Source organism: Anguilla rostrata, chromosome 13, assembly GCF_018555375.3.
Source record: "Anguilla rostrata isolate EN2019 chromosome 13, ASM1855537v3, whole genome shotgun sequence".
Taxonomy (NCBI): Eukaryota; Metazoa; Chordata; class Actinopteri; order Anguilliformes; family Anguillidae; genus Anguilla; species Anguilla rostrata.
The window spans coordinates 37,584,323-37,599,826 of NC_057945.1; the positions used below are offsets into that span (position 1 = coordinate 37,584,323).

At 49.9% G+C, this 15,504-nt stretch overlaps 1 protein-coding gene across 1 annotated transcript in view; it reads right to left on the reverse strand.

Annotated features, from left to right (window-relative positions):
- Positions 1–15,504, reverse strand: part of LOC135237378 (plexin-A2-like) — a 79,979-nt gene that overhangs the window by 15,063 nt on the left and 49,412 nt on the right. The window contains 12 exon segments of the mRNA XM_064304493.1: positions 659–893; positions 1,539–1,682; positions 2,116–2,355; positions 4,763–4,821; positions 4,824–4,855; positions 5,585–5,752; positions 6,564–6,700; positions 7,654–7,771; positions 10,126–10,277; positions 13,407–13,615; positions 13,768–13,864; positions 14,929–15,129. Of these exon segments, the coding sequence (XP_064160563.1) occupies positions 659–893; positions 1,539–1,682; positions 2,116–2,355; positions 4,763–4,821; positions 4,824–4,855; positions 5,585–5,752; positions 6,564–6,700; positions 7,654–7,771; positions 10,126–10,277; positions 13,407–13,615; positions 13,768–13,864; positions 14,929–15,129 (1,792 nt within the window).

Here is a 15,504-nt window from a genome sequence, read left to right on the forward strand (position 1 = left end):
ACATAAAATCTTTTTTTCTCTCTTAACTAGAGAATTCTAGCTTGTTTTAAGTTATTGTTTTGCTTCACAAGGGAAATTGCCAAGCCCCACAGGCAAACCTCATTGCCAATCTTCATCTTATTTTGGCAAAAAACCAATAGAAAATTTTATGAAGATTTATGTCTAAATATAAGACTAAAATGTTTGTTAAGATTACTTTTTTGTTTGTTTGTTTTTTGCAGTCTCTCTTTATCGCTCTACCTGAGTATAAGCCACACAAACACTGATGATTTATAAAGCCAATCAAGTCCATTCTGATTGGTGCCAGTTTGTCAAAACTAGGGTTGTAAAACTCCAGATCGATTCATTTCCATTACTGACCGAGAGTCCGGACAATTGTTCTCAAGGCCTTAATTGAAAGGAAACCACAAATAACTGGAGACACTGCAGTGCATCAGGAGTGAAGCTGGACCCCTCAGGTCTAAACTCACCATAAACACTCACTACTGTTCACTTGTGATTTTAGAGTTTGGGGAATATGGTCACTTAAACTTTGGGCGTGAGCACGACACAGCGAATGATGCAGGATTAAAAATAATCCAAGAACCAACACAGAACAGAACACTGTGCTGCGTCTTAATCTTTTTTGTTACCCAGAATTCCCCGGGAGCAAACCGACCTTCCTTGCACTCCAGCGCCACGCGGGACTCCAGCGAGTCCATCTGCATCTGCAGCCGCTTGAGAGTGAGGTCGTTCTGGCGGGACTTGCGCCTATAGGCGAGGAGGACGAGGGCGACGCTGACGAAGAGGAGGCCGCCGCCCACCGCCATGCTGACGATGGCGGGCAGGGTCAGCGGGCTGTCCGACTGGAAGCTCACCGTGCCGGGGGAGACGTGGAGCCCGCCCACCTGGACCTGGACGCACACAGGTACGCACATACTGTATATACATATATATATATACATATATGCACACAGATACGCACATACTGTATATACATATATATATATATACATATATACATATACATATACATGTACGCACACACATACACAGGTACGTGCGCACATACGTACATATATATACACTCATATACAAATATATATACACACACACACGTACACACACACACATATATATATATACATATATATACACATATACACACACACACACACACACACATATATATATGCACACACACACACATAAGTGCACACACATAAATAAATATACATACACACACACACACGCATTCTGATTAAATTCAAACCGTAATAAGGATCGTTATGATAAACTGTACAAACACATCTGTTGTAGTAATTTTTTTTACTTTTTCAAGCACCGGACCAGTGGAAAATACAAACACAAACACACATGCACACGATGCAGACCAGCTTTTTCAGAGACAGACAAAACAGACTGACAGACAGACTGACAGAGAGACAGACAGGCAGACACACAGAGAGACAGACTGGCAGACAGACAGACAGGCAGGCAAGCAGACAGAGAGACGGACAGACGGATGGACGGACGGACGGACGGACAGACAGACTGACCAGGACTTTGTGCTGGCCGGTGAGGTTGGGCGGCTCACACAGCAGCTGAGTCTCGGAGACGGTTAACGAGCAGGGCGTGTCCCCAATCAGAACCGTGTAATTGAGCCTGGCCCCGCCCAACGCTGGGGGCACCAGATTCCTGCCCTATCAGGAGAAAAGAGGAGTGACAATACTTCAGTAATACTATAACATACTCTTACCATGGTTACCAGTGACATCACAATAAGAGTAAGACTGTTCTATCATGTAGTGTAATGTAATGTAATGTTATGTAATGCAGTGTAATGTAATGTGATGCAATGCCATGTAGTGTAATTTGATGTACTGTAATGTTGTGTAATGTTGTGTCGTGATGTAGTGTAATGTAGTTTAATGTGATGTATTGTAATGTAGTTTAATATGATGTACTGTACTGTAGTGCAATGTGCTGTCATGTAGTGTAATGTAATGTAATTTAATGTAGTGTGATGTAGTGTAATGTTGTGTAATGTGATGTACTGTAATGTAGTTTAATGTAATGTAATGTACTGTAATGTAGTGTAATGTAATGTGTGTCAATGTAACCCCCCCGCGGTACCTTCAGGATCACAGGGGAGCCAGGCTTCTGCTCCAGGACCCCGGAGGCGCTGAGGGGCTCGAAGGCGGGGTTGGGGTAGTATATGAAGCTGGTGCTGTTGTAGGTGAGCAGGGCCTGCACGTTGTTAAAGATGAAGCCCAGCTCGTCCGCGTGCCTGAGAGACTCCGCCCCCGCCAGGTAATCCGTCCCCAGGGGCGGGGCATAGCAGCTGAGAGTGGAGGTGTTGAGCACCTTACACACCTATGAGAGATGGGGGGATGAGAGAGGGGGGACAGGGGGACAGAGTGCAGGAGAGGGGGCAGTGAGAGAGGGAGGGGGTGAGGGGGTTCACAGAGAGAGGGGGAGGGGGACAGGGGGCAGAGAGAGGGGGAAAGGGGGGGAGGACAGAGTGAGGGGGCAGGGGGACGAGGGGGGGGAGATCTGAGATTTAAAACTCCTTTATTTATTTTTTATCCATATAATCCAGGTCATCACAACATGTTCTCAAGAGAAAACACATTGCAGCAAGTGTCATCATTGTCAGGAAAAAAACTAAAATTAAAAAACAATGTCCTGGATCTCTCACCTCACACAAACCCCCTCCCCCCCCACCACCCAGTTTCACTGACACTAGGTATGTCATTAATCAGTTCATAAAATGCATGCTGCTCAACCCCGTAACAAGGCCTCAGGGTTTAAAACACCGGCTCCCAGTTTCCAAATTGCTAATTGTTTTGATTGACCAGACAAAATAATCCACCAAATGAACCCGCTTCTTTACTTGAACACTGTATTTGGAAGAGAGAGAGAGAGAGAGAGAGACAAAAAGAAGCCCATTGAGAGAGTGATGAAGAGAATGAGAGAGGAGAGGAGAGGAGACAGACAGAGAGAAAGAGAAAGATAAGAAGACAGTGAGCGAGACAGAGAAAGTGAGAGCGAGAGAGATCGTTGAGGGATATATTTTAATAGTCTTTGACCCCCCAGTCTTGAGGAAGTCGTTCCTATTTCCCGGCTGTTTCTACGCCCCCCGCGAACAGCGCTGATGGCCCAGCCGTATCCGCGGCAGAGCGACGAACGCACTCTGACATCGCGCGAGCATTTACACTCACAGCCGAATTACACTTCCTGTCCTGACGGCGCGCCTCCGGGGGCAGCCAGGAGAGACGCTACGCTACGCTAACGTCTTTTAAATCTGACGTGTGCAGATGGCGCGCGAGACGAAGACGAGCCAGACCTCCCCACACAGCCTTCTGCACCCTTCTCCAATGAGCTCTGGGCGAGTCGACCACCAGGGGGCGCCAAGTGGCCGTAAATGATAGAGAGAGAGAGAGAGAGAAGGGGAGAGAGACACCGAGGACAACTTTTTTTGCAACTATGCGCCGTGAGCAGAGGGTAATAAAAAGGGGTTTGATTGCTTATCTGCTGGAGCTGGCACAACAGACGCAGTCAGGAGGTCTGCAGCAAAAACACAAGAGCTGCCAAAGAGAGGAGCCTCGTGGTCATGTGATTGATGTTCTCTTGTTCTCTCGGGTCAAAGGTCGACATTAGACCCGACACCCCCCTCTATCCAAATCAAATCTTTTGTTTTCATTGAGGGTTTTTTTTTTGTTTTTTTTGTTCGCCTGATGAAGTCATTCAGTCTCCCTCCCAGCTGTAACCAGGGGCGATGTGGACTCCGCTTGTACTTTATCTGCGAATTCACTACCGCAGTGTGCATCTGCAATCCCAGAACGCGGGTCTGTCATTTCACGTAAATAATGAGCTCCACGGTTTAGAGAGCGGACGTTCATTTACTGTAAATAAGACGCTCGTCCTCTCACGAAATCCTCTCAGGCGTGTAACTGTCGGCCGTAAAACAGCTTCGAAAAAAAAAACATGGCCGAGAGAGATGATTACAAAAGCAAGGATGTCGAGGGGAAAATAAAAGCGGATATAATGTTCCTTTATATATATATATTTCAGCAGACAGCTGCGTACCCTGAGACACACTGCACCAGGCACACTGGCACTGTCTGGCCCTGAAACGCAGCTGTGCAGTCCCATTTTAAAAAAAAAATTTTTTAAGGCTTTTATTTTGATATGTTGTGACTCAAAAGCCCCGTCTAAACAATGGTCCACAAAACATAAGAAGCTAGTGCTCGTCATACTTTCTGGAGGGCGGGACGTGCCACACCGGCAGCAGCTGGATGGAGGTCGATGCTGAGGACTGAAAAACTCCCAGCGAGCGGAAACGCACGTCCTGTTCCAGCCCCAGTGGCCACAATAAAAAAAACTGTTAAAACAATCTGAAGTGAATGTGTAAGCAGACATGCTTCTAAAGAAAAAGCACTTGGAAATTGGGCTGTGCCACTGTCCTCACAGCCTCAGGGCAGGGTCCGCAGGGAGGGGCCCCACCGGGGGATTTCGGGCCCCATGAAAAGATCTTACATCGGGCCCCACCACCCTGAGAAAAAGATCGCTCATACCATGCTCTCTTCTAAGAGAAACGATCCTACAATGAGACATAACTTTTTTTGCGGGACATAGAGCAGCTCCGGAGGGGTGGGGGGGGTCTGGGTTTTTTTGCGGGACACAAAGCAGCTCCGGAGGGGGGGGGGGGGTCTGGGTTTTTTTTTGGGGACAGAGCAGCTCCGGGGGGGGGGGGGGGTCCCGGCGTTTCCGTACTCACGCTGACGGACTCCCTGCCGCCGTATTTCACCCTGATCCGCGGCTCCTGCACCACGTCAAGTTGGTACCGGTGACGGTCAGAGGGGTGTGGCCGCTGTCAGAAACACAAGATTCGGGGGGGGGGGGGGGGGTTAATGCGCCAGCTTACAAGAATACATTCAATTAAACAATACGGCACAAGGGGCCATGCTGTACTGTGAATACAGGCATGGCTACGGGGGTGTTTTTAGGCACGAAGCAGAGTGCCGCCAACCTGCTGTAGCCGTGACTGCATATTGCTTTTATAAAATTATTACAGCATACAGAAACAATTCATGACGCAATGTTATTTATTTTGTAATATTATTTGTAAGTAACGGTTTGTGCATGGAGTGCTGTTTGAATAACCGTACTGTATTGGATTTATAATCACTGTAGAACGTGGTCTCAGCCAATCAGCATCCAGGATCAAAGCAACCCGTTTTTATTTAATTAAACTTCATGTAAACTGAAAAACATTTTGTTTCTCCAAACTGTGCTTTTCAGTCTGTTACCTTTCTTGAATTTACTGGTATCAAAAGCACTACGTTTCTTTTGAAATGTACAAAATGATGTGCTGTGATATTCCTAGGACCTGGGTAGTTCAAAGAAACACTACGACTCATTAGGAAAAGCAAATATTGTTCACCCTTGTTTTGTTCCTCCTATTGCTATAATTTGCTGAAATGCGGTAAACAACCTAAGACCACTTAGTCCCAAAGTCCTCTTATCGGGTGTGGGAGGGGCGTGGTCAGGGGGTTGGGAGGGGGCGTGGCCAGGGGTGTGGTCAGGGGGGTGGGGTCACCTGGTGATGCTCCACTCTGGCTCGATCCGCTGGACAGTGGGGTCCTCGATGTACCTGAAGGCCAGGTTCCCCTTCAGCTGGGCCCGGTCCACTCGAACCCAGACCGGCACCGGGCCCAAACCGGTCAGGGAGGGGGCGGAGACGCAGACAATCTCCGTCGCGGTCCGCCTGTGGAAACAGCTCTCCCTCAGGGGGGGGTCCCATGCTCACCCACGCGGCCCTTCTCAGGACATTTTAGGGTCCCGCTCCCCAAAATCCATGTGGACTGTAACACAACTGCGACCAACTGCAACCGACCATCGACAAGGGAAACAGACGGCCCTCCTCCCCCGCTTTAAGACAGCAGTCTGTCTGTCTGTATGCTGCTACATAAAAAGTTGGTGTAGAAAGTTGACAGATCAAAACCGGGAGGTGGGGGGGCCGGTGAGGGGGGGGGGGGCGTTAGAGGATACTAGTGTACTGGAAAAAGACAGGTGTTAAGTCGGCCTCTGGTCTGAAATACCAAAGAGAAATATGGAGGGAGGGAAGGAGAGAGCAGGAACTGCGCGTTTTTTTTTGTCGACTGCGCTGTAAGTGAAATAACGAACGGCGAAATGACTCCGCGTGGGGCCGCGCTTTCCCAATTAGCCGTAATCCGCTCCACGCCACGAACACGCACTCGTGTGTAATCACATTCCGGCGAGCCGGAGCACGCCGTCTGCGTACAGAAACGCCGCGAGGGACGCCAACCTCGCTTTCCGCGTGCCAGAGGATTAAGAAAGCGATCTCTGCTAACAGCACCATTCAGCACGTGTGCCCAACGCCTCACGCAAATCAATCGTAGCGTTAACGCGAACGAACGAACGAACGCAGACACTTCGGCGACAAAAAAATCAACGAAATCGTCCTCGAGTAGTCTGTTACCGTGACAACCGCGGAGCTTGCGGGAGGGGTGTGTGTGTGTGTGCGCGCGTGTGTTTCTCGCGGGACGGTTTCTTACCCGTAGAACTCGCAGGTCTGATTTCCGAACTTGACCTCCGCGTTACTCCCCGCCGCCAGGTTCTCCCCCAGGACGGTCACCTTCGTGCCCCCCGACTCGGGGCCTCGGCCGGGGGACAGCCCTTTCACTGCTGGCGTCTGGAAAAAGAACAAAAATAACGTGCTAACGTGCTATTTCAATTTGCTTGCTAAAGCAGATGCTTTTACTAAGGGTGATTCTGGTCCTGGGGGGCTGGTGTGTGTACTGATTTTCATCAAGCTAAATGAGCTAATTAGCTGTATATACCAGCACTGGCTCACTCATAGGTTAGATCACACTAAAACGCTTCATATAGGGACACGAGCAGTCAAAAAAGCCATCATTCATGCGCTTATCAAAAACTGGAGCTAAAACGTCAGGTGGCGTAAATGTTAGGGCTAATTAAGTAATAAAGGCCAGAATGAAATGGATGAAAATGAAATAGATACAGCCTTCATTACCCACCTCCGCTGTTCATCAAACCAAATCCAATGATGCCAGTTTAGCGGAATGGTTAGGGAACTGGGCTTGAGGTTGCAGGTTCGATTCCAAGGTAAGACACAGCCATTTTACCCTTGAACAAGGTACTTACTCTAAATTGCTTCAGTAAATCTCCCTCTGTGTAAACCGATATGTAAAAATACTAAAGTTGTGTAAGTCGCTCTGGATAAGGGCATCTGTTAAATGGCAGTAATGTAACATTAGGCCTTATGTCCAAGTGTGATCCTTTTGGGCCAAAGAGAAACAGGTGTCAGCTTCACATTAAGCATGGGTTTTTGTTTCTGGTTTTTTTGTGAAAATGTAAAAACCACCTTGCACGTGTTACACTCTGATCAGTGTTTGAGCTGCATTTGCAAACACAAGGGTAAGATCATGTAAAAGTGACAGTTTTTGAGAAAAGTGATACTACTTTTAGGGAAATGTGATACCATATTTTGGAAAGGGTGATGCTATTTTTATGGAAATTAGATACCAGTTTAAGGGGAAAATGACACTAGTTTTAGGGAAACACATCTCTCCCTGTTGCTAGTTGTTCTTTTTTATTTTTAAGTACAGGAGCGCGTGAAGGTACCATGAAGGAGAAGAGCTGGGAGGACCGAGCGCGGAGTTCTGGGCGGCACTCCCCGACACACAGCTGCACCGGCCCGGGCCTGCTCTGCAGCGGAGCGGCCTCCATCTCACACACGATCCTGTCAGGGGATGTGTACACACACACACACACACACAGATGCACACGCACACACGCATGCACACGCACGCACGCACGCACACACAACCACAAGCACAAGCACATACCACACACGCACAGACAGACACACACGCATGCACACATGCAGGCACACATACACACACACACACAAATGTACGCACGTACACACACACAAATATACAAACGCACACACATACACACAAAGGCCAGCACACGCACACGTACAAACGCACACGTACAAACACACACACATTTTGCACTTAATGCTGGATGTATGTCATAATAAATCAATAATAAACAAATCAACAATAATAAAAGCAAACACATATTGGCTAAAAGACTGCACTGCATGAGCAATAAAAACCCGGACCAATGCGAGTAAACCAACACAGAGTGGGGAGGGAATATCCTCAACTTCTGCAACATCTCAACGAGAGCGAGAGCTCCCACAGATCTCTCAGAGAACATTCTAGAAGCACAGATCAGTCATCCCAGCAGGATCTCTCAATCTGGCTGCTTCATCCAGGCTATATCCCATCCTGTGCAAAGTCCTTGGGAAAAATGCACAGGATGCGGATCCTTGGGCAGAAAACAAGTGCAGTGGAAAAAAACCGGCAGCGTTGGGCCAACAGGGAGAGAGCGCCAAAAACAGAGCCCAGACCTGAAGGAGGGGGACAGGGGCTCTCCGCTGAATTAGTTCAGCATCGTTCAGCAGCGGAGGGAGCCTCACGAGGAACCGTCTGTCGGAATCCTGGGTCATTCGAGGTAACGTGCCGTAGTTTAGCAGACCCACGGCAACATGATGCAAGACTTGCAATGCAAGACTTCTCCGATCACACAGGGAGAAGAAAAAAAAACCTAAAACAGGCTGAAAATAATTAAAAACTCAACGTACTCAAGCTGCAAGAATTCACCAGCGACAAACATTGCACATCATCACTTAATCCTTCACCCTAACAATCAACTACACGTTCTAACCCACAAATCCACACACACACCCAAAACTAGGCACAGACCCGCAAATTTTTTACTAATTTGAATTTTAGAAGTAATTGGCCGTTGAATCGCAATCCTGGTTTGAATTCAGGATTAAACCAATCCTACTTTATCCAGGCTGCATTGAAACATGTCTCCACAGGCTATGGATTGAGGACCACAAAAAACTGCCGTTTACCAAGAGCTACTGCAGGCTGTCTCTCAGATTTAAACTTTATTTATGTCGCAGTTTTCATAAATGTCTGCGACACAAAGTGCTTTACTAAAACAAAGTAATATAATGCAAAATAAAACATCATAACCCCCCAGCTCACAACACAGGTGAAAAATACAATAAAACGGTGAGACAATAAAACTAGGATTAAAACGAGAAATAAACGCAAAAACGTCGTAATAAAGCGAAACGGAGCTCAATAAAAGTCGCTCTTATAAAAGTCCGCTTTGAGCCGTGATTTAGAAACGCGGCCTGCTGGGAGATCGCCGATGCTCTGCGGATGAGTGCTTCTGCGTTCCGGGGGTATAAAGCATAAAAGCACCTGGCTCTCGCTTCTAAAACTATCCTTCTGGGGCGCTGAGCAGTCTGGCATGCTCAGAGCCAAGTTTCTGTGCTAGGCCTCAGACTTTTCCGGAATCAGATTCAGACTCAGAATCAGATTTGTTGGCCAAATGTGAGTTTTTGCACGTGCAAGGGATCCGTCTCGGTTTGGCGCACGTAGATCACGCAAAATATAAGGATATAAGGACACAGGTATGAGGGGACACTGTTAAGACTCTCTGGGTAACTTCACTTAAAATGGCTAACCCAGAGAAAGGCGCTGGAGCACCCAGGTCTATCTTTAAATATTTAATGTGCAAACATGACCAACTGATGAAGACGCAGCCACTGCGTCTTCGTCCGAGTCAAAACACTGTTAGGGCTGTTTACTGATGCTGCTGTCGCTAGCTCATGTCCGATAGCCTGTCGCTAGCTCATGACCGATAGCCTGTCGCTAGCTCATGACCGATAGCCTGTCGCTAGCTCATGTCCGATAGCCTGTCGCTAGCTCATGTCCGATAGCCTGTCGCTAGCTCATGTCCGATAGCCTGTCGCTAGCTCATGTCCGATAGCCTGTCGCTAGCTCATGACCGATAGCCTGTCGCTAGCTCATGTCCGATAGCCAGTCGCTAGCTCATGTCCGATAGCCTGTCGCTGGCTCATGTCGATACCTGCGCTAGCTCATGTCCGATAGCCTGTCGCTAGCTCATGTCCGATAGCCTGTCGCTAGCTCGTGTCCGATAGCCTGTCGCTAGCTCATGTCCGATAGCCTGCAGGACCGGCGCGCGTTTCCACGGACTCACTGTTCGGCGACGACGTAGGAGTCCTCCAGGGGGGCGCACCGGACCCCCGCCACCTGCACGTTCCCCACCACCTCGGAGAGGGACAGCCCCAGGTTCACCCCCCGAATCGTCACCAGAGTGCCCCCTTCCGGAGGACCGGCCAGTGGCGTCACCTGCGGAGGGGGGAGGGGGGGGGGGTGTATATTAGTGGGGGAGACAAGGAGAGTGGCAGAGAAAGAGAGATCTCTTTGTACGACCATTGTAAAAACTAGTACTGAAAAGGACTGACACAGGAAACACAGTGTCTGGTCATAGAGATTGAGTCTGATCATAGAGAAAATAATTAGGAAACTACTTTATTCTGGAAATTTTTAAAAATAATCCCAAAAAATATTTTATTACATCCTCCATCCTCCACCAGACATGGAGGAGGACAGAGGATTTGGGGAGTGGAGAATGAAAGATGAAGGAAAGATAGATAGATAGATAGATAGATAGAGAGAAAGCGAGAGGCAGAGAGAGAGAATGAAAGAGAGAGAGAGAGAGAAAGGGGTTCACTGAATCAGCAAGACTACACTAGACGGGGAAAACATCAAGCTGAAATTTTGCATGCAGAATTTTGTAAAAATATCCTACAAGAACAAAGGACTACTGCAAATAATGCCTGCAGGGCTGAATTAGGCGGATATCAAATTCTTATTCAAACCCAGAAAAGGGCACTGAATTTCACTGAGCATCTAAAAAAAATAGCGCAGAAAACTCATTACAATATAAGGCTCTAAATCAAAACCATATATCAGGAACACTGGAAGACTGCACCAAATCCCAAAATAGACTGAATATTTACTGAAAGACTCACCTCCTCCTCGACTGAGAAATATTTCAACAAATTTTCTAAATATATAATTGTATTTTCTTCCCTGACGAACATGGAAAAGCTTCAGATCATTCTGGGTGAAGGGTCCACAGTTCCACTCACAGCACAGTGTGTTTCTGCCTGTCACAGCCTGAGGGACAGTGAGTAACCCACCCAGCAAGGCTACAACCACCATACAGATAAACTGGACAATGTGTTACCTGTTCAACGTGTCAAAGTTGTAATTAACTAAATGCTTTCAATAGTGTTTATTCATCCATTCATTATCTACACCCGCTTGTCCTGCCAGGGTCGTGGGGGGTGCTGGAGCCTATCCCAGCATGCATTGGCCGAGAGGCAGGAATACACCCTGGACAGGCCGCCAATCTATCACAGGGGACACATCGATAATATATATATATATATATATATATATATATATATGTTTTAGTTATAAACTGTATACAATGCTTTGGCAATATTTACTGTATGTACTACTTTACTGTACTTCAAGCCAATAGAGAGAGGCAGAGGGAGAGAGAGACAGAGAGAGAAAGAGAGAGCGAGAGAGAGAGAGGAGAGACAGAGGGAGAGAGACAGAGAGAGAAAGAGAGAGAGAGAGGGAGCGAGGCAGAGACAGAGACAGAGAGAGCAGTGCAGGACTGGCTCCAGGCTGTTAAAGGAGGTCAGAGAACACACACCCAGACGCGGTTCCCACACTCCCCAAAGATCACGGCAAGTCAAGTCGTCACATTTCAAGGATTTGAAAATTAGAAAGCGAGAGGCAGGAGGGAGAGAGAGAGAGAGAGAGAGGGAGAGCGGAAGATAAGAAGAGATCAGGGAGAAGGGGAGGAGAGGGAAGAGCAGGCGCTGGCGACGAACGCTCCGGACTCCAGTCTGTTTTCTCTCAGATAAGACGAGTGACACGGAAAGAGGAGCCAAAAAAAAAGCGGGAAAAAAAACAGGCGGGAAAAGTCCTCCAGCTCTGCTGCTAGCCGCGTAGCGTCGGAGTCACTTAGCGCGCGCGACACCAAGCTTTCGGTTCCCGCCGTCGCCGGACCTCGCTCGGGACACCCTTCCGTCCCGAGACGCCGTGTCTTGTGTTCTTAGCCCTTTCGCTGGGGGGACATGTTTACTGTCGGGCGCGCCGCAGAAGGGGCCTAATCAGCGTTCGTGTTCGTTTGCTTTTTTTTTCTTTTTTCCTCTCGGTCTGGTGCTGGGCCAGTGTTAATGTCTCCATATGGCTGTGATTATGCGCGTGCAGTCTCGCTCTCTCTCTCTTTCTCTCTTTCTCACTCTCTCTCTCTCGCTATCTCTCACAGACATATGCTTGGGCACATACACACATGCAGACACACATGGACACACACACACACACGCGTACACACGCACAAGCACACACACACACACAAACACATGCACGCACACACACACACACTTTCAGTGCATCCACAGTATGCTCTAGCAGGTTGGCTCCCAGTGGTAATCAGTGCTTATTTAAACCTCACAGATTTGGCACAACGACAGCAGCTCCTGCATCAGGCAGGTCACAAGGGCAACAGCACCTTTAGATATAAATCTGGAGCAGAACTGTGTGAAACTTCCTTTCTCTCTCTCTGGAGGACATGCTGTAGCTATACTTGCATCTCCATTTTAAAAGTTCCCACTCACAGTTATGTTGTCCACAACAAGCTTTTTCTGTTAGGCCCCACTGTTTTAAGTCTTCTGCCCTCTCCCACACACACCCCTCCCACGCTATACATTGCCTTTACCCTCACTGCACCTCCCCGTGGTATTTCTGACTCCCACACTGGGAACCACTGATTTACAGTCACTAGAATACTTGCCCAAGTTACATGAGGACTCCTACATCTGCGTGATACAGCCTCTTCTTTTAACAAAGACTGCAGCCTGGGTGACAAAGACTAAAGTGTGTTGGTTGAGATGGAATGTGTGCATGGATGCTAACCATGGGGAATGCCCTGTGGGAGAGGTGCCCTGTGAGAGAGAGGCCCTGTGGAAGAGATGGGCCCTGTGACAGAGAGGAGGCCTGTGACAGAGAGGCCCTATGGGAGAGGAGCCCTGTGGCAGAGAGGCCCTGTGAGAGAGGAGCCCTGTGGCAGAGAGGCCCTGTGAGAGAGGAGCCCCGTGGCAGAGAGGCCCTGTGGGAGAGAGGAGCCCTGTGGCAGAGAGGCCCTGTGAGAGAGGAGCCCTGTGGCAGAGAGGCCCTGTGAGAGAGGAGCCCTGTGGCAGAGAGGCCCTGTGGGAGAGAGGAGCCCTGTGGCAGAGAGGCCCTGTGGGAGAGAGGAGCCCTGTGGCAGAGAGGCCCTGTGGGACATGGGCCCTGTGGCAGAGAGGCCCTGTGGGACATGGGCCCTGTGGCAGTGAGGCCCTGTAGGAGAGATGGGCCCTGGTGGCAGGAGGCCCCTGCAGGCCGGGCACACACCTGAGTGATGTGGGGGTTGATGCACTTGACGCTCCTGTCGGACGGGTCCAGCCAGCGGTTGGCGGCGGCGGCGGGCAGCGGGCAGTGTTGGCGCAGCGTGCAGCGGCCCTCCCCGCCGTCCCCGCTGCACCACCCGCAGCGGTACTTCCTGTCGGCCTTCAGACACGCCCCGCAGCTCTCCCGCTGCGCCGCGCACTTGTACAGGTGCACTGTGGGAAAGAAACGGGGTGAGGGGGGAACGTCAGAGGCAGACCACGCCGCGGGTGAAGGACTAAAAAACGTGGTCGTCCATGAAAAGAGAGGGATGCCTGGGACAGGCTGAGGAGCGGGGGGCAGAACAGAGCGTTCAGGTGCTCTTTACCTTTAACTCTCTCCGGATTGTCAATGACGAAATTGCCATTCCAGACCACGGAGAAGTCCACCAATAGATCACTGATCTTCATCCCCTCATAAATGTACTGAAGGACAGGAGAGCGATAGAGAGAGAGAGAGAGAGAGAGAGAGAGATGATGAATGAGAGATGTGGGTGGGTAATGGCCCACTGTGTCCTTCATGCCCCCTTGTCATGATAACTGTGCGTGTGTGTGAGTGTGTCTGCGTGTGTGTGTGTGTGTGTGTGTATGAGAGAGTGTCTGTGCTCAGGCGGGTCTGGCTCAGTACCGAGGTGTTGTGTGTGTGTGTGTATGAGTGTGAGAGTGTGTATGTGAGTGTGTGAGTGTGTGAGAGCGCCGCTCCCATACCGAGGTGTTCTGGCACTGCATGCTGGTGCTGTTGAAGCGCAGGTGTGTGTGAGAGTGTGTGTGTGTGAGAGTGTGTGAGAGTGTGTGTGCTCAGGCGGGTCAGTACCGAGGTGTTCTGGCACTGCACGCTGGTGCTGTTGAAGCGCAGGTGTGTATGAGTGTGTGTGTGTGTGTGTGTGTGTGTGTGTGTGTGTGTGTGTGTGTGTGTGTGTGTGTGTGTGTGTGTGTGTGTGTGTGTGAGTATGAGTGTGTGTGTATGAGAGTGTGTGTGTGTGTGTGTATGAGTGTGTGTGTGCTCAGGCGGCGCAGTACCGAGGTGTTCTGGCACTGCACGCTGGTGCTGTTGAAGCGCAGGTGTGTGTGTGTATGAGTGTGTATGAGTGTGTGTGAGAGTGTGTGTGTGTGTGAGTATGAGTGTGTGTGTATGAGAGTGTGTGTGTGTGAGCGTGTGTGTGTGTGTGTGAGTGTGTGTCTGTGCTCAGGCGGCGCAGTACCGAGGTGTTCTGGCACTGCACGCTGGTGCTGTTGAAGCGCAGGTGTGTGTGTGTATGAGTGTGTATGAGTGTGTGTGAGAGTGTGTGTGTGTGTGAGTATGTGAGAGAGAGTGTGTGTGTATGAGAGTGTGTGTGTGTACGTGAGCGTATGTGTGTGTGTGTGAGTGAGTGTCTGTGCTCAGGTGGCTCAGTACCGAGGTGTTCTGGCACTGCACGCTGGTGCTGTTGAAGCGCAGGTGTGTGTGAGAGTGTGTGAGCGTGTGTGTCTGTGCTCAGGCGGGTCAGTACCGAGGTGTTCTGGCACTGCACGCTGGTGCTGTTGAAGCGCAGGGCGGTGACGCGCTGGCGCTGGCCCTGGATGTGCAGGACGCACTCGTACCCGCGCTGGCCCGACTGCGGCTGGGGCAGGTTCCGCGCCCGCAGCGTCACGGGCTGGACCTCCCCCGCCGGGATCAGGATCCCGCCCGAGCGCACCAGCTGGGGGCAGTCCTGCGGGACGGGGGGGGGGGGACACCGCGGTCACTGACTGGGGCCGCCCCAACGGTTACAGCGAACAACTTAAAAACACACGACGAGTGTGCATATTAACCATGCGAGGGTCACGGAGGGAGACGGAGAGAGGGAGAGAGCAGGGGTCGGGTTTATGGGCTCAGGACTGGTCCTCTGGGGAAACACCTCAAACTCTGGCTTTTTGAAGAGAGACGTTTATTGGGAAGACCGAAAAGTGGGAACGAGTTCAGCGCACAGCCCCCTCATCCCTCTGCTCTGAAGCCTTGATTTCTCCTGCCCTCTTCAGCTAGCCCTCCGTGAGGCAGCCCCAGACTGAGGGAATCCATGGCTGAGGCTGAGTCTTAAAAGACCTCT